At 35.4% G+C, this 14,427-nt stretch overlaps 1 protein-coding gene and 2 long non-coding RNA genes across 4 annotated transcripts; 1 reads left to right on the forward strand and 2 right to left on the reverse strand.

Annotated features, from left to right (window-relative positions):
- Nucleotides 1-358: 358 nt before the first annotated feature.
- Nucleotides 359-9,068, reverse strand: LOC118048150 (uncharacterized). 2 transcript variants are annotated; one of them, XM_035057726.2, is made up of 24 exons: nucleotides 8,612-9,066; nucleotides 8,458-8,529; nucleotides 8,331-8,374; nucleotides 8,143-8,254; nucleotides 7,980-8,051; nucleotides 7,542-7,604; nucleotides 7,303-7,380; nucleotides 7,110-7,202; nucleotides 6,607-6,726; nucleotides 6,193-6,279; nucleotides 5,789-5,998; nucleotides 5,659-5,706; nucleotides 4,949-5,203; nucleotides 4,721-4,797; nucleotides 4,262-4,506; nucleotides 3,613-3,681; nucleotides 3,466-3,530; nucleotides 3,176-3,345; nucleotides 2,965-3,043; nucleotides 2,089-2,344; nucleotides 1,702-1,747; nucleotides 1,320-1,428; nucleotides 1,133-1,195; nucleotides 359-687 (listed from the first exon to the last, which is right to left on the reverse strand). In XM_035057726.2, exons 1-24 carry the CDS (start codon nucleotides 8,939-8,941, stop codon nucleotides 607-609), a joined length of 2,844 nt encoding a protein of 947 aa, XP_034913617.1. In that variant the 5' UTR covers nucleotides 8,942-9,066; the 3' UTR covers nucleotides 359-606. The 2 variants fall into 2 exon arrangements, 1 of the variants encoding a protein (XP_034913617.1); XR_012170194.1 differs by lacking the exons at nucleotides 359-687; nucleotides 1,702-1,747 and having other exon boundaries at nucleotides 1,127-1,195; nucleotides 8,612-9,068.
- Nucleotides 9,069-11,695: 2,627 nt separating this feature from the next.
- On the forward strand, nucleotides 11,696-13,077 carry LOC140955661 (uncharacterized). Its single transcript, XR_012170042.1, has 2 exons — nucleotides 11,696-12,212; nucleotides 12,447-13,077. It is a non-coding gene; the product is annotated as an uncharacterized lncRNA (long non-coding RNA).
- Nucleotides 13,078-13,451: 374 nt separating this feature from the next.
- On the reverse strand, nucleotides 13,452-14,215 carry LOC140955663 (uncharacterized). The gene is made up of 2 exons (XR_012170044.1): nucleotides 13,972-14,215; nucleotides 13,452-13,853 (listed from the first exon to the last, which is right to left on the reverse strand). It is a non-coding gene; the product is annotated as an uncharacterized lncRNA (long non-coding RNA).
- Between the last annotated feature and the right edge of the window lie 212 nt (nucleotides 14,216-14,427).

Genomic DNA, 14,427 nt, shown 5'->3' on the forward strand with positions numbered 1-14,427 from the left:
ATTCTTGATTTTTTTATCCAAACCTGTCGTTTCATCCAATTTGGGCATCGTTTCTGAAAATTTCATCACCACCCCTTCAACAACTTTGGCGTCGTTTACTCTTGCCTTGAGATATTGTTTTGGGTCTGCGTGTTCCACGTCCTTGTTGTATTTTTACCGCTATAATTTGTGTTGGAGGAGAGCATTTTATGCTCTCATACTCCTGTAGCCAACTCTACCTGTCCTTCTTGGCTTTTTAATATTGTTCTGAATCATATGGTCAAGGTTGTTTTAAACCAATTAGGCTATGTCAGTCATCTTTCCTGCTATATACAGGCTCGAGTAATAAGGGTTAAGGAAGTGATTTTTGAGAAGGGGATGATATAAAAGTGAAACTCTTCCTTTTCTTTTCTTTTCAATACAGGGAATGCTTGCGAGACCTTTTTTAGGCAAGAAATATAGGTGACAACTGAAGGAAGAAGAGTGTGATATACATGATCAAATAGAGGGAAGGAACCATGGATGTGATTTCTGAATTTTACAGTTTCAAAGCACCATCCCAAACAACATACATACAATGATACAGGGTTCTTGCAAGACTTGAAGCTAATTGAGCACAGCTAAATTCTATATGATCCTCTCTGATGCTAAATCAAGCAACGTACGAAAGAATTTGTGAGGATACATGGGAGGTTGTTCTGCTAGCGCCTGAGAAACACAGCAAATTCTAGCTCATTAGGACACAAGTGACTAGTTACTTATGAAATGAATTAATATAGCATGCTTGATTGTATGTAATGAAACATATAATGTAATGGATCGTTATAATCCTACGTTCAGTTGTATAATTTTCAGGATTTTAATGTTATGGATTATTACGATTATAACGACTCATTATATTAAAAAAAAAAAAAAAAAAAACCTATGTCAAACCATTATACGATGAAGAACAATCATACAGAAACCTAATTGCCTTGCAGTGTTTCACAGAAGATTATTGTTTTTCAATAAATGGTCTTATTTCTATGTTGATGTTTCAAAAATAATTCTGCTGATATCTTTTTTTAAGATAAAATGCAAAATTTCACAGTAGGGTCACAGAAACAGACAAGTCAAATTGGTTACCAAATGCTCAAAACACATCTAACGCTACCTGATGAATAAGGACAGTGGAAGGAGTCATTCCAGGAACAGTATTGACCTCTATAATCAGCACCTGCAAATAACGATATGGGTGATGGATAAATATCACGAAAGAGAAACAGAGAGCAGAATCAAGCTCAGCTATTATCTTGTGTTGATTCAGCTAATGGCACATGGAGAATGTGGAAAGAGCATACCTCTCCACTATCAACATTAAGAAAAGCATCTATTCGTGAAAATCCTTCTAATTGCAGAGTGTTTGCAATCAATTCGATACGCTGTTTGCACCTCTCCAACACCTCGTTACTGGTTCAAGAAGAGAAGAAATTGCTCATTTAGTCAAACTACAATCCAAAGATGAAAAGATGATCAATAAGAGAGGGATGAAGAAAGAGAGTGCTTGCTCCGAATGTCATTGCACACATTAATTATATTTTCATGCAGCATGGTAATTTTCTAAACGATGGTCAGAATGATCATGGGAATTGGAGGTGATATTATTTCAGAATAGTTATCAGTACAGGATGTCTTAATCATGGCGTTAACATAAATGACAATTTCACACAGCAGTTAACACACCTAACAATTGATGCCGGTGGAGGAGTAAGATTGATGCCGGTTCCACCTGACAAGTAATATCAATGTCAAGATACCAGCAATGCCATCTAAACAAATTTGGAATTTCTTCCAATAAATCATGCAAAAATTCACGAATTAATTCCCTCAAATTAAGCATGAAGAAAACTTCAACTGCAGCCACTAAATCATCCTTTCTGCTCCATTTTTTTAATCCTATATAATTACTTGTGTGTTTTACTGCATAACCAATAAGGTGCAGGACTGCTATATCAACTACAATGCTACCATTGGTTAACTACCATGATTTGCAAGCAGCAAGTAAAACAAAAGAGATATCATCAAATGCCAACATAATTGAAACAAATTGCAACGAGCAAAAACATGCACCTTGAAATTTCTCTTCGAGTGATAAAATATCACCAGATTCCTTAACAGTAACACTAGGGCTCAGTGAGCGCATTGATCCAAGAGTTCCTATAACACCAACTGTTATTTCTACCCATCGACTGTTTCCTTTCCACACAAGGCGTTGTGCTTTTTCACCCCCAGATTTGGATGAGACAACAATCTCATCAGTCTCAATAAAAGGTTCAAAGATCAATCGCTCTGGAGGTGGGCTTGGCATCTCAATCATTCCATGTGACTGAACATTACACAAAAAGAAAAGGATGTTTGAATGTTGTAAGATAAAAACCCAGTTATTGTTTCAATTATAAATAATGGCTAAGCAAGAAAGATTTGGGCTAAAGAGTATGGACAGCCAACAAAGTATGGACTAATGAGTTAGAAAGTCATAATCATTTATTTGTTCGGTAAATGACAGTGGGTTTACTTGGGGTTCATTAGACAACTTAAAAGTCAAAAAGTAGCAGACTATTAATTTTCACTTGATTTTTAATAATAGTTGATTTCTTTAGGTCTTAAGAACAAAAACTTTCATGCTTATCAAAAGAAGAAAACAAAAGATGCAAAACTTTAAGAATAAAGTTATTAGATGCACCCAGGAACTACCATTCATGTACACGTTAAATGGGCATCAAGCTCATACTCTTATTACAGGGGATACCCTAACAAGTAATTACAGAGCTGAAATCTAAAACAATTTCCGATTTTCTTATTTGGTGCTAAATGAACATGCACTTTAGCATAATAATCACCTTAAAATGTTTTCAAAGACAAGATATCTGTATTTCTAGAAAAAATCTGTGATACTGGCACTTGACATTGATGTCCTGAAACAAAATTATGGAGAAGCTTCTATACCTTTGAGAAACTATCAGGTGGTATCCGGAGAAGGCAATCCTTCAAAGCTTTTATATACACTGCAAGGTCTTCAACACAGCTACCCGAACAAAAGGTAAGCAACATGAGATTAATTCAAATACACACAAAATATTTAACTAAGTTTAGGGATATATGATATCAGATCAAAGAGATTATTAGCAACTGGCAATAACAAGGGTTATGAACCAACCATAATCTTGCAACCCCAGTTGAGCATCCATCCCTTGCTGGTTTAACACATAATGTTTCACACTGAAGCTTTGAGATCAGCTCATCCCAAATCTCCAGTGCAGGCACATTCAGCAAATCCTCTTTTCTGCGCACATCTTTATTTATGGTAAGAACTCCCAAATCTGCAAGCTGTTCATTACTAGAGATCACAGCCAATGCCATGTTGAAAAATATATGATAGAGAATGGAAAGATTAAACATAGCCCGAGTTTTCATAAGATGATCCCTACAAGTGATTTTGTTACATACATGACTAAGAGCGAGTGATGTTGCAACTTTGTCCATGCAAGTCTTCGAAGCTGCCACACCAGGACCTTTATTTGAAAATAAAAGAATGAGCAATCTGGTACCAAGACAACTAAATTCTTCAGGTGACAAAGTGTTAACTACAATAACCTGTATGAGGAACTCCTTCAGACTCCAGTAAAGACTGAAGTGTACCATCTTCACCAATGCCTCCATGCACTGTAGAAAACATCAGATAAATTTCATATGGAATATAATAGCTGAATGTTTTGTTAAATAAAAGAGATTAAATAAAAATTTCATCCTTAATATAGTGTTAGCATTCATTTAAGAATATCAGAACATGAACAGCATGCTCTGCAATCAAATTTCCCAAGTGTGAAAAGTTATGGCTTAACAAACGTGATGTTTACCAGTATAAGCAAACTATTAAATAAAAATTTCATCAGATATGAACAGCATGCTCCCACATGCTCTGCAATCAAATTTCCCAAGTGTGAAAAGTTATGGCTTAACAAACGTGATGTTTATTAGTATAAGCAAACCATTACTCAGACAACTAAATCCATGTTTGATGACCTTCTTTGTTTGGGTGAAAGAGTTTGTTCAGATATTATCTAACGTGACAAGAGCTATATCTGAAGTATAGCTCTTACAGTATATTCTTGAAAAAACAGATATCTTAAATCTACAACACACATTCATAGATCAAACATGTACTATTATGTTCATGCTAACAGTGGAAAGAAAGGTTAATGCAAGCATCAATCATAACATTACAATGGTTAAAAAAAAATACCTGCAATGAAAACTGTTGCCTGAACTTCTTTGGCAAGCTTGACCCACTTCTCTAATGAATATCTAACAGGCTGTTCATCAGCTATGTCAAACCCTGTAAACCAACTATGCTTCTTCAGACATTCCATGAGGTCATTCATCACTTGGTTGCGCAAATGAGAAGTCAGCGCGGCCTGAGCTGGTTCAATAGCTTCGATGCAAGCATCAAGAACTTCCTCTGTAGTGTGTCTCAGCACAAGAGAGTAACTGCATATAAATTCCAGGAGCATGATATAGCATACATGAAAATCTAAAAAATCAAAACATGGCTGGCAATAAAAAATGCTAAGTTTTGCTTCTGAGTGCAGATTTATAGAAAACAAATAAATAGATGGTGGATTATTTGACTTTTCAAAAAGAAAATGTATTATTTGTGCAAGCTTATAATGGAGTCGAAACATGAACAAAAATGTCTACTTACGGCAATGACCAAACCACTCTGGAACTATCATCAGAATGGTCGTCTGAGGAGGCAAGTAAACAAGGAGTCACATCAAGCTGTAGACAACAAATTGCCAATATCAGATATTATTCATAACGATATTGTATCTCGATTAAAAGTAAAACATCCAAACAAAAATTCATCAAACACATCTGCCAACCATTATGCAAACTAAACAAATTTATAGCTAATGTTTCCTAAACTTACTTCATCAAATGCCAGCAAGTTAAGCCAAACATTTGTTCCACTCATAAGAGATACTTGCCGCTCTGAAGTGTCTCCTCCAAACAAGACAAAAATTTTACGAATACCCTCCTGTTTGTTAAATGCTTCATCAAACGGCAAGGATTTCGATCTTCTTGGCAAATGAGCTGATACTTCGTTGTGTGATGCAAGATTGGGGAACCGCAAGCAAGCACGATGAATAACACTTCGAAGAATGTTAGAATGAGAGAATCCAACCTGAACAAGAAGAGAAACCTTTTGAGGAGACGAGTGGGAATGGTGACAAAAAGCTAAAAAATTATTAGATTCACGAGCATTTCAACATTTCTGTGGCATATAAGGAATAACATGCCTCACTTCACGTGTGGATTACACATGAGAAAATCTGTCAACTTTTAGGTACCAATGAACCATATAGAACAAAGACTCCAAAGTTTGAACCATGCATGCTCCACACTTCTGTTGCTATGATAATGTTTCCATGAAATGTTTACTAATCAGCATGCCACAGTATCTGACATATTCCTATGCCAATTCCAAGCCTAGCATGAAAGAAAAGGCAACCTGATGGGGAAGGACCCCATCCTACAAGAAGCATGCAACTCAACTTTGCTACAGTAATAAACAAAGGGGACACAACATTCATAAGAAGTTCAAGTAGAAGCCCACAGCAAAAGACTGATAATAAGTACCTTTGAAGCTTGCTGAAATAGAAAACTGGTCTGCTCCATTCCACTAATCTGACATATTAATCAGAAATCAACATCACAGATGTAATAAAAAATAATATTGGTAGTCCCAGTAAGAATATAATTGACTTACCAGGTTAATGTCAGTGTATATTATTGTGCCCAATTCAGTCCTTCCAAATTTTCCAGCTGAAGATGATAATGCATTCATGGAATTAGGCAAAAACCATCCATCAATCCGAGCAAAATCACGGAGGCCGAGTTGACGGAATAAAATAGATGCTCCTTCTCGAATATTTTCAATTACTTTGAGAGGAAAACGAGGTGGAGTGTGATAAGCTACCTGTGAAGAGAGTAAGAATTCTGAGACTAGAACAATGAAAGGAGGCATTACAGATTTTACACATCACAACTCAAGACACATATGATGCACCATACATGCATTCGTTACAAAACAAAAGAAATGGGAAAAGATATTATATTCTTTCTGAAAAATGCAATTGCAATAAGAAATTATCGGGTACACTTCTGCTGTACCTGTTGTGTTGGAAGATACTTCCTTCGGTAATTGAAAATTGCATCTTCTTCTCTCACATCAAAACTGCCATGAAATTGAAGCTCCACCTGCACCATCAATGACATATTACTAGAACACAGTTCTTCACCAGGTTAATCTAATTTATAGCTTATTTTCTAAATCTTGTAAGGCACTACTATACAAGAGCCCCATTTTTTGAAAAAAAAATTAACACAACAGCAGACTATTAAAAGCAATAATTCAATTTTAAAAACACATGTTTGAGCATATAACCAATAAAAAAAACTCTCTCCACAATTCATGGTCATCTCATAAAAATATGATGAATAAATATAGTATACATAAAATCTTAAAGCACCTTGGAAGATTTAAACCATTATTGAAATGATTCATGAGGGCTGAAAAGAGCATACCTCAGTTGGCAGTAGAACAACAGGGTGACAATCAAAACCAGATCCCACATCAAGGACAATTGCTGTAAACTCGCTCCCTCCTTCGAGAAATATTTCAACAAGGATTTTATCATCTATCCCCTTTAGGACAAGAAAAGGCACATCATTCTAGTCAGTTGAACCATCTCACATGGTTTTAAATGAAAACATTTTACGGCAATTGAACCATCTGTAGCCCAAATACAACAACATTCCAGTTTGCTAATCATTTTTTTCCTTGTCTTCAGATGGTACAAAAAACAAATCCTCCCAAATCTTTAGGAATATTAACTTTGCAGACTTCATGGTACCAAAAAGTAACCTTGGGCTTTAACACCTTCCTGAAATTGCAAAAAAAAAAAAAAAAAAAACTAAAACCTAAACATGAATAAGCAATCTCAGCACCTTCCATGTAAGTAGGTCTGGTGTTTCAGCATAAAGTTGGTAAAATTCAAAGTAGGCAAATGTTATAAGATTTAAATTACCTCTGAAATGAGATCATTTGCTTTTTTAAGAGAATCAGAAACACCATAAGCAACTGTAACTCCAATACTTGATCCAGCTCTAGCTGGCTTTACCTGCAAACATATGATGACAAGTTTGAGATCCAAATGCTGAACAATCTCACTTCGGGTGCTTATTATACCACTTAAACTAGGATGAGGAAGTGTGTCTTACCACAACTTTCCCAGAGTTAGGGTCCAATTGATTGCTTGTGAACCACTTGGGTAATTCACATTCCTCAATTTCACTTCCCTAAATGCCATATGCACATGTCAGTATATCCACTCATAAGCAGATACATTGCAACCTAATGCATATCCAGCTCTAAATTGAAAGATAAATAAACAAATAAAAGTTGACCCAGACAGGCGTGACAAAAGCACTGCAAATTACCAAGTAGTTGGGACCAATACCTGGACGAGAAAACTAGGTGCAGTTATGAATCCTTGTTTGCTGAGTTCCAAGGAGGCATCATACTGTCAATGATTTGAACGTAAATGGTTAGCCTCATCTCACAGAAGAAAGTACTTCTAGCACAAGTAAACATTCGAAAGTTATCAAGGGTATATGAAATATGGAGGTGTGACAATTTTACTTCTCAATTTATTTCCCAAGCATCTATCAGTAATTATGTCGACCTAGGAACAGTCAGCTAATAACATGGATGCTAGTAAAAATTGGTTCTTCGAAATGCCAGCAACAATCTACTAATAAAGCTCTCCTTTCATCATACCTCCAGAGACACCAACAAGTTTCAAATATTCAATGCACAATACATAGGAACTTCGATTCAATTCTAGGGGCTTCCAAACCTAATAACTTATTACAGACTAATAGACTGTCTCCCTTACCTTATCAAATGCTGTACGACACTCACGAGATCCTGTGCCAACAAATGGAACATTATGCCTTTCCAGCAACTCCTGAATAAAAGACCACCACCCGTTACAAAAATATATCTTTCGAGACAATATCCTATAACGCAAATGAAGGATGATGCTATATATAATGCACCTGAATTCCACCATCTTCACCAAACCGGCCGTGAATAACAGGAAACACTATATCCACAGAAGCAGCAAGATGCTCTGCAAATTCATCCAACGACGAAAAACCTTTGGCAAGGCTGCACAAAACACACAATTAGCCATCCTTCCCTGCATTAGAGGGGGGAAATAATAAAGAAATAACTAAAACCTTACCTTTCAAGCTTAAAATCAAAATCCGCCGGAGTATTTGAATATACCTAAGAGAGAAATCACGGTTACTACTTATAATTCAATTCAAGTGAAAACATTTCGTTGAATCATGACTGAGTAACTAACCAACCTGAGCAGATGATATAGCGAAAGCATTCATATCATAGTCAATATAATAGCAGCTCACTTGCAAATCATCCCCCTGTAACAACAACAACAACAAAATACCAATAAAGTTACAATGCACATCCAGTAATTACAAATCTTGGCACAGGCAAGAGTACCTCTATGTGATCAAGTACTGATCGAGCAGAGTTGAGGGAAATCCCACGCTCAGCAGAGGGACCTCCACAAATCAAACCAACTCTTAGAACTCTACTATCCTCTTTCGAAACTCGATTGTCATCCACCGCTGCCTCCGTCGTGGAGGCGGCGCGTGTTACTCCAGCGCCCGAGCATCGCGTCTTCGAGAAACAAGAATCACTGAATTTCCGGTTCCACTTGTACGAATTTGGGTTATCAAACAGCAAGTTCCTTCCAACGGCATCGTTTTTGTAGTTTCCGTTATGGAGAAAAGAGAGCTTTGAAGCGAAATAAAGATATGACGATGCCATAGAAGGAGAATTAGGATTTGCTGTTGAGTAGAATTAGGATCAGGTTTAGTATTTAATACAGTAGTTAAGAGAGTGTGATTACTTTTGTGTTCTTTCATTTTGAATGTTTTCTTTGTCTTCTACCACCCAAAAAAAAAGGTTCTTGCGGGCCCGCATTGTAATTCCAACGCCAATTACAAAGCTTCTATATTAGTCAACAGTGCTAATAGTGGATAATTGATTACAACTATTTTGGTTTGGTCTTTAGATATTCGGCTTTGGCTCTTTATTTTTTAAGAATAGGATGATAAAGTTATTGGGTGTCCTACGCTACAAATTCTTGTTCTTGGTCATACTGGTACAGCATCCTCCATTCAAAATCCCACCTCTTTCGTCTTTTTGCCGTCAACAGAGATTAAATTATCCATGTCCAGCAATTTTTAAAGACACCCACTTGTGTAATAAGCTCAAGGAACTTGGTACAATGAAGTTTGTTCTTCTATGTGACTAACGTGTTCTTGACAGAATTCACACCACCTTATCTTTGTCATCAGTTTGATTCGGATTCAGCCTTCTTAATCCCTCATTGTTAAGCCGGCCATGCAAAATGAACTCCGAAGATGATCGAATGCATCCATAGTAGCTACCATAGTTTTTATACCTCGCTCAATTTAAAACTCGGATTCTGGATTTTGACTGGTTTATTTGAATTAAACTTTTTTAAAAATAAAAATAAAACAAGATTGTTTTAGTATAAAAACAAAAGTTAAAGGATTGCAATTAGGTTTTTTACTAAGTTTCCGGGTCAACCCGTAGAGTTACACCGAGTTTTTTTTTTCCTATTTTTTATTCAACCCAACCCAATTTTAGCTCTAGATTCTAAGTTAACAAGCCAGGCCAAACCAAGTTTCAAAACTATGGTAGCTACAACGAGGCACAAATAATAAGATAATCGTGAGCTGTCGACAACAACAAAACTATGAAGGCAGAGTTGGTAGCTTTTAAGGGGTTAGAAAGATTTTTGCCGAGGATGAAATAATTGGTCTCTGTATATAAGATTAATGGTTTTTCTCATAGTTTTGAAACTCAGTCTGGCTTGACAAATCGATCTAAAATCTAGCTGGTTCGGAGTTAGAATCAAGTTGGTTTGAAAAAAAAATCCAGTGTGACCTGGTAGATTGACCTGGAAAATCTCGGTTGCAACCCGTTAACTTTTATTTTTTTAAAACTAAAACGATATTGTTTTAATTTTTTTAAAAAAAAAAAATTAACTCGAATAACCTGGTTAAAATCCAGAACTCGGATTTTAGACCAGATCGGGTCTTAAAATTATGGTATTTCTAATATGAGACGGGCAGAAATCAAAGACATCGCCAAAACAAAAGTAAGTTTAGTTCGTGTTTGGCGTTCTCGTAGCTTACAACTGTGATTTAAAAAAAAATTAAGAAAATACTTTTAATCATGGTTTAAAAAAATAAGCTTTTAATTAAAACTGTTATAAAATATATTAGCTAACACAACATCAAACGGTGTCTTTAATCGAGGGAATCAATCAAGATGGAATCAGCCACAAAAAAGTACTCGAATCAAGTGTTAAATCTACGGTAGCTGTAATTATAAAACCCTGTCATGTTCCTTTTAGTTTTCAAGAGTTCGTTCTCTCCTTTAATGAAACTCTTCAACATGACAAGCCCTACTTCAGCTAGTCACCCCTCTTCAAATCATGGTCAATCATGGATCAAGATATCAGTAGCAGAACTATCTAGTAGATGATACTATCTAATGATAATAACTTGAAATTAAGTAGTTTATTTTTTTTATAATTTATTTTTTTATAGTTTTAAATTCAAATTATATTCCTAATAGAAGTTTTGTATAAATATATTGTCTCTAATCATCAAGTGAAATGTAAATAACCTGGTCTTTTCTCTTAAATAAGAAGCGTTTTTAGTTTTGTCAGTGCTTTAAATAATTTTGTCTTTTCTATATTATTATATCTCTAGAATCAATAATTTTATATGAGGAATTATTGAACTTAATCACTTGTTGTCCTTATTTTTTAGTTTTTGTTGAGGTCTATCCTGTAAAGGTATTCAGATTTGATTTATGTAGTTACTAATATGATGGTTACTGGAAATTTATATGGTTATTAATTTTAAAATCCATGAAATTAGTTGAGGTATACAATCCAAACATAATCAAAAAGAAAAAAAAATATAAGGACCCCACATCGTTAGACTTACTCTCGTGAAATCATTTACTGGATTTGAACAACTTAAAATGAATGATGGTAAGATGTACCAACTTGGAAAAACTATCAAATTCCTTGACAATGGAAGTGAACTTTGCAACATTCTCCTCGTCAATTGTATTTACCTAAATCCCGAAAAGTTATAATTAAAACCAATGAGTAGGATCAAAGTACCACCATCCTAAAATTAAAAAAAGCCGATGGATTTTTTGTCGTCAAGTAAACACTATTCCGTTCGCCATTTACGTTGTTGGACTTCTCAATATGTAGAAACACATCATCAAGAAAAGTTTAATTGGGGGTTATTATCTGTTGGCATTTTCATTGGTAATTGATAACGTTGATAAAATATTAGCTCCAAAAAAAAATTATCCTATAGAGGTATTCTTCCAAGCTATTCTTTAACTTGATGAAATAAGGTCTATATTTTCAATGAAATCATTGATGAACAAAAAAAAAGAGTAGGACCCCCCCTCCATTCCTAGTTATAAGTGGTTGTTGCCTTTGAATTTGAAGGCTAAAGTCAAGGCATGATTGAGCTCCCACTCGCTGTAGAATTGGGATTTTATTCACGGTAATTTCCTTGGATGATTGATGTCCACCTCCGGCAGAGTATATGTAAACGTCAAGTTATTGCAAACCTTTCGAGGGAGACAGAGACGCAAACTACTTCCGTGCACCAGCAACACGGAGTTTCTTGACTGCCGGAGATATATCGATGTCACATCACCAACCCTCCCCGCCTTCCTCGATCGTCTCTTCAATTCTAGGAAGCTAGCTAGCAGATATTTAGTGGCGATATTGCTGACGCCCACCTCTTCTGAAAACTGGAATGGGTTAAAGTAAGTGCAGCACAAGGTCCAATGGATCTGCGGGTGGTGAGATGGTCTGTTTCTTCAACACGAAGGTTCACAGGAATTTCTTCTTCATAATGAACAATTGGGAACGTATTTCCATCGTAAGATCAAATGGAAAGGCAATATCTCTACTTCCGAATATTGACCCGCAACTGACGCATAATCGTGTGAGCGAGCCATTCATGTAAGTTTAGTCTTCCTGAGAATTTCATAGTAACAATTCATAGAAGCTCAATCTTTGCGCTGCATTAAAAACTCTACGATTGGCATGATGCTGCAAAATGAGCAGATATTGTGTCTGACCGTGCTTTGAAATGCCCTGATCAGAATTCTTTAGAACGACTCTCACGGCATGCAACCGATCAGATCGGATACATAAGATCCAAACTCAGTTTTTTTTTTGTTTGACTTTTTGCAGTATGATTGCACATAAACTGATGCGATTTAGTGTGAAGTTGTAGTCTGGTGAGTGCCTAAACAAAGACAGTTGATGGAGGCTTCGTTAGACTATCAGAATGTTCATCAGCATCTTCAGCAGAAAATCCAGTAGCATGTGCACCAATTATTCACACCATCCATTATCTGTTACTAATTCAAGATAATCCTGCTAGTCACTTGATTTTTTCCTTATTTCCCTCTTTCAAACAGCTTTTTGCAAAATTTCAATTTTATTTTTTTTTTGCTAAAATTGAGTTCGGTTTGTATTTTCTGAATCGTTTTGATGTGCTGATGTTAAAAATAATTTTTAAAAAATAAAAAAATATTATTGGCATGCTTTTCGGCACGAAAAGTTATTTGAAAAGCAACCATTACCACACTCCCAAACACCTTCTTTATACTCTGACAGTTTAATTGAACCACACCGCTAATTTTAACTAAGAAAGAATACTTTGTAATCTCATTATTTATAATAAAAGTTTTTTGGTAAATTACATTCTCGTGATTTTTTTTTTACATTGAGTTTTCAACGTAAGGAATTTTAATATTGAGTTTTTTTTAATTGGTTATTTAATTTTACTGATCGGTTGATAATATTTTAATTGCACAAATATTGATGTGAAAAGAATCCAGACCTGTGAATTTGGTTATATTGATGACTTTTCCCATAGAGAGTTATCTTCCAACATGCTTCCTTTCCTACCTTTCTCCTCTGATTTCTTTTTACCTAACAGTATCAGATCACTTCGTAACATCTATTGATTTTGCTAGTTATTAACTTGAACAGATCCCACGATGTACTAAGAAATCTTATGAATTTTGTAACTTTGTATTTATTTATTTATTATTATTAATTTTTTTTTTTTTTTGCATGTAGTATATCTAGTTTCATTGCCATAAATTGTAATCCAAAAGGATTCTAAAAAATCCCATCTAATCAAACTTTTAAAGTATCTCCAGGTGTATACTGAAAAACAGAGAGCACTAGTTTTAATATATATGAATTATCAAAATAGGGAGAACGTATAAGACTATTAATAGCTAGCAGTTAACTGCAACTAAGTTCCAGCTGTGGAGAGTTACAACTTACAAGCAAGAAGGCGACTCTCCAATCCTCTGCTTGCTTGTTATGCATATTATCGGTTGAAAGGAGCAAAATATAGAAAATTTAAAACAAAAGATACATCACGGACACATTATGGCTGCAAACCACTTCTGAATCATTATGGTTAAACCAACATCATCAAAGTATATATTTTGCAGAAATATTGTAACCCAGCTAGCTTTTGAAACTCCTACCCATGTTGATGTGTTGAAGGATTTGCCAATGGGGAATTTGGAGAAGTGCCAATCGGCCTCAGATTCCGTCGCTGAAGGACTAGGCTTTCTGTCAAAAACAACTCAAACATGAGCATATCATGAATACAATATAAATGCCAGAAAAAGAAATTAAGATTACTCAATTCCATGCATGTTTAGAAATTTGCTAGGCATGCCATACTTACTTTCTTTAGGAGTGAAAGATGTCCACGGAGATTCAAACTTAAGAAGTTTTGCACCTTGAATAGCTTCGAACTTGGAAATTCTTGCTTCTGTCAACACAGAAATTGAACTCATAAACAAGATCACAATAAGCAAAGCACAAACTGCAACTCTCCTATGGAAACACCCCATTCTGTGCTGCAGTGATGCAAACACGTTTAAGCATCAAATATATGTGGATCTCAACTTACTTTATAGAACATTGGATCAACTTGTCAAATTTGGAGTGCCAATGAAGCCCAAAATTCTTGTTTACACATTTTCTTATTTTGTTAGTCCAAGTCAAAACAGATTTTTCTCACTTTCTTTAAAGTCTTGTAGGAAAAAGCTTCAGCAGTCCTTATAGACTTTGAGACAAGGCATCAATGTAGGATTTGATCAACGAAATGAATTCATAATAATTTGTGCTCAAATACGTT

This window comes from Populus alba, chromosome 6, assembly GCF_005239225.2.
Source record: "Populus alba chromosome 6, ASM523922v2, whole genome shotgun sequence".
In the NCBI taxonomy this organism is placed as follows: Eukaryota; Viridiplantae; Streptophyta; class Magnoliopsida; order Malpighiales; family Salicaceae; genus Populus; species Populus alba.

Excerpts from the sequence above, each read along its gene's own strand:
- LOC118048150 (XM_035057726.2), bottom strand. The coding sequence starts at position 8,941 with ATGGCATCGTCATATCTTTATTTCGCTTCAAAGCTCTCTTTTCTCCAT. Across the intron at positions 8,052-8,142 it reads GTGAAGATGGTGGAATTCAG|GAGTTGCTGGAAAGGCATAA; the intron begins GTGCATTATATA and ends TCTTTTATTCAG. Across the intron at positions 7,381-7,541 it reads CACCTAGTTTTCTCGTCCAG|GGAAGTGAAATTGAGGAATG; the intron begins GTATTGGTCCCA and ends TATGGCATTTAG.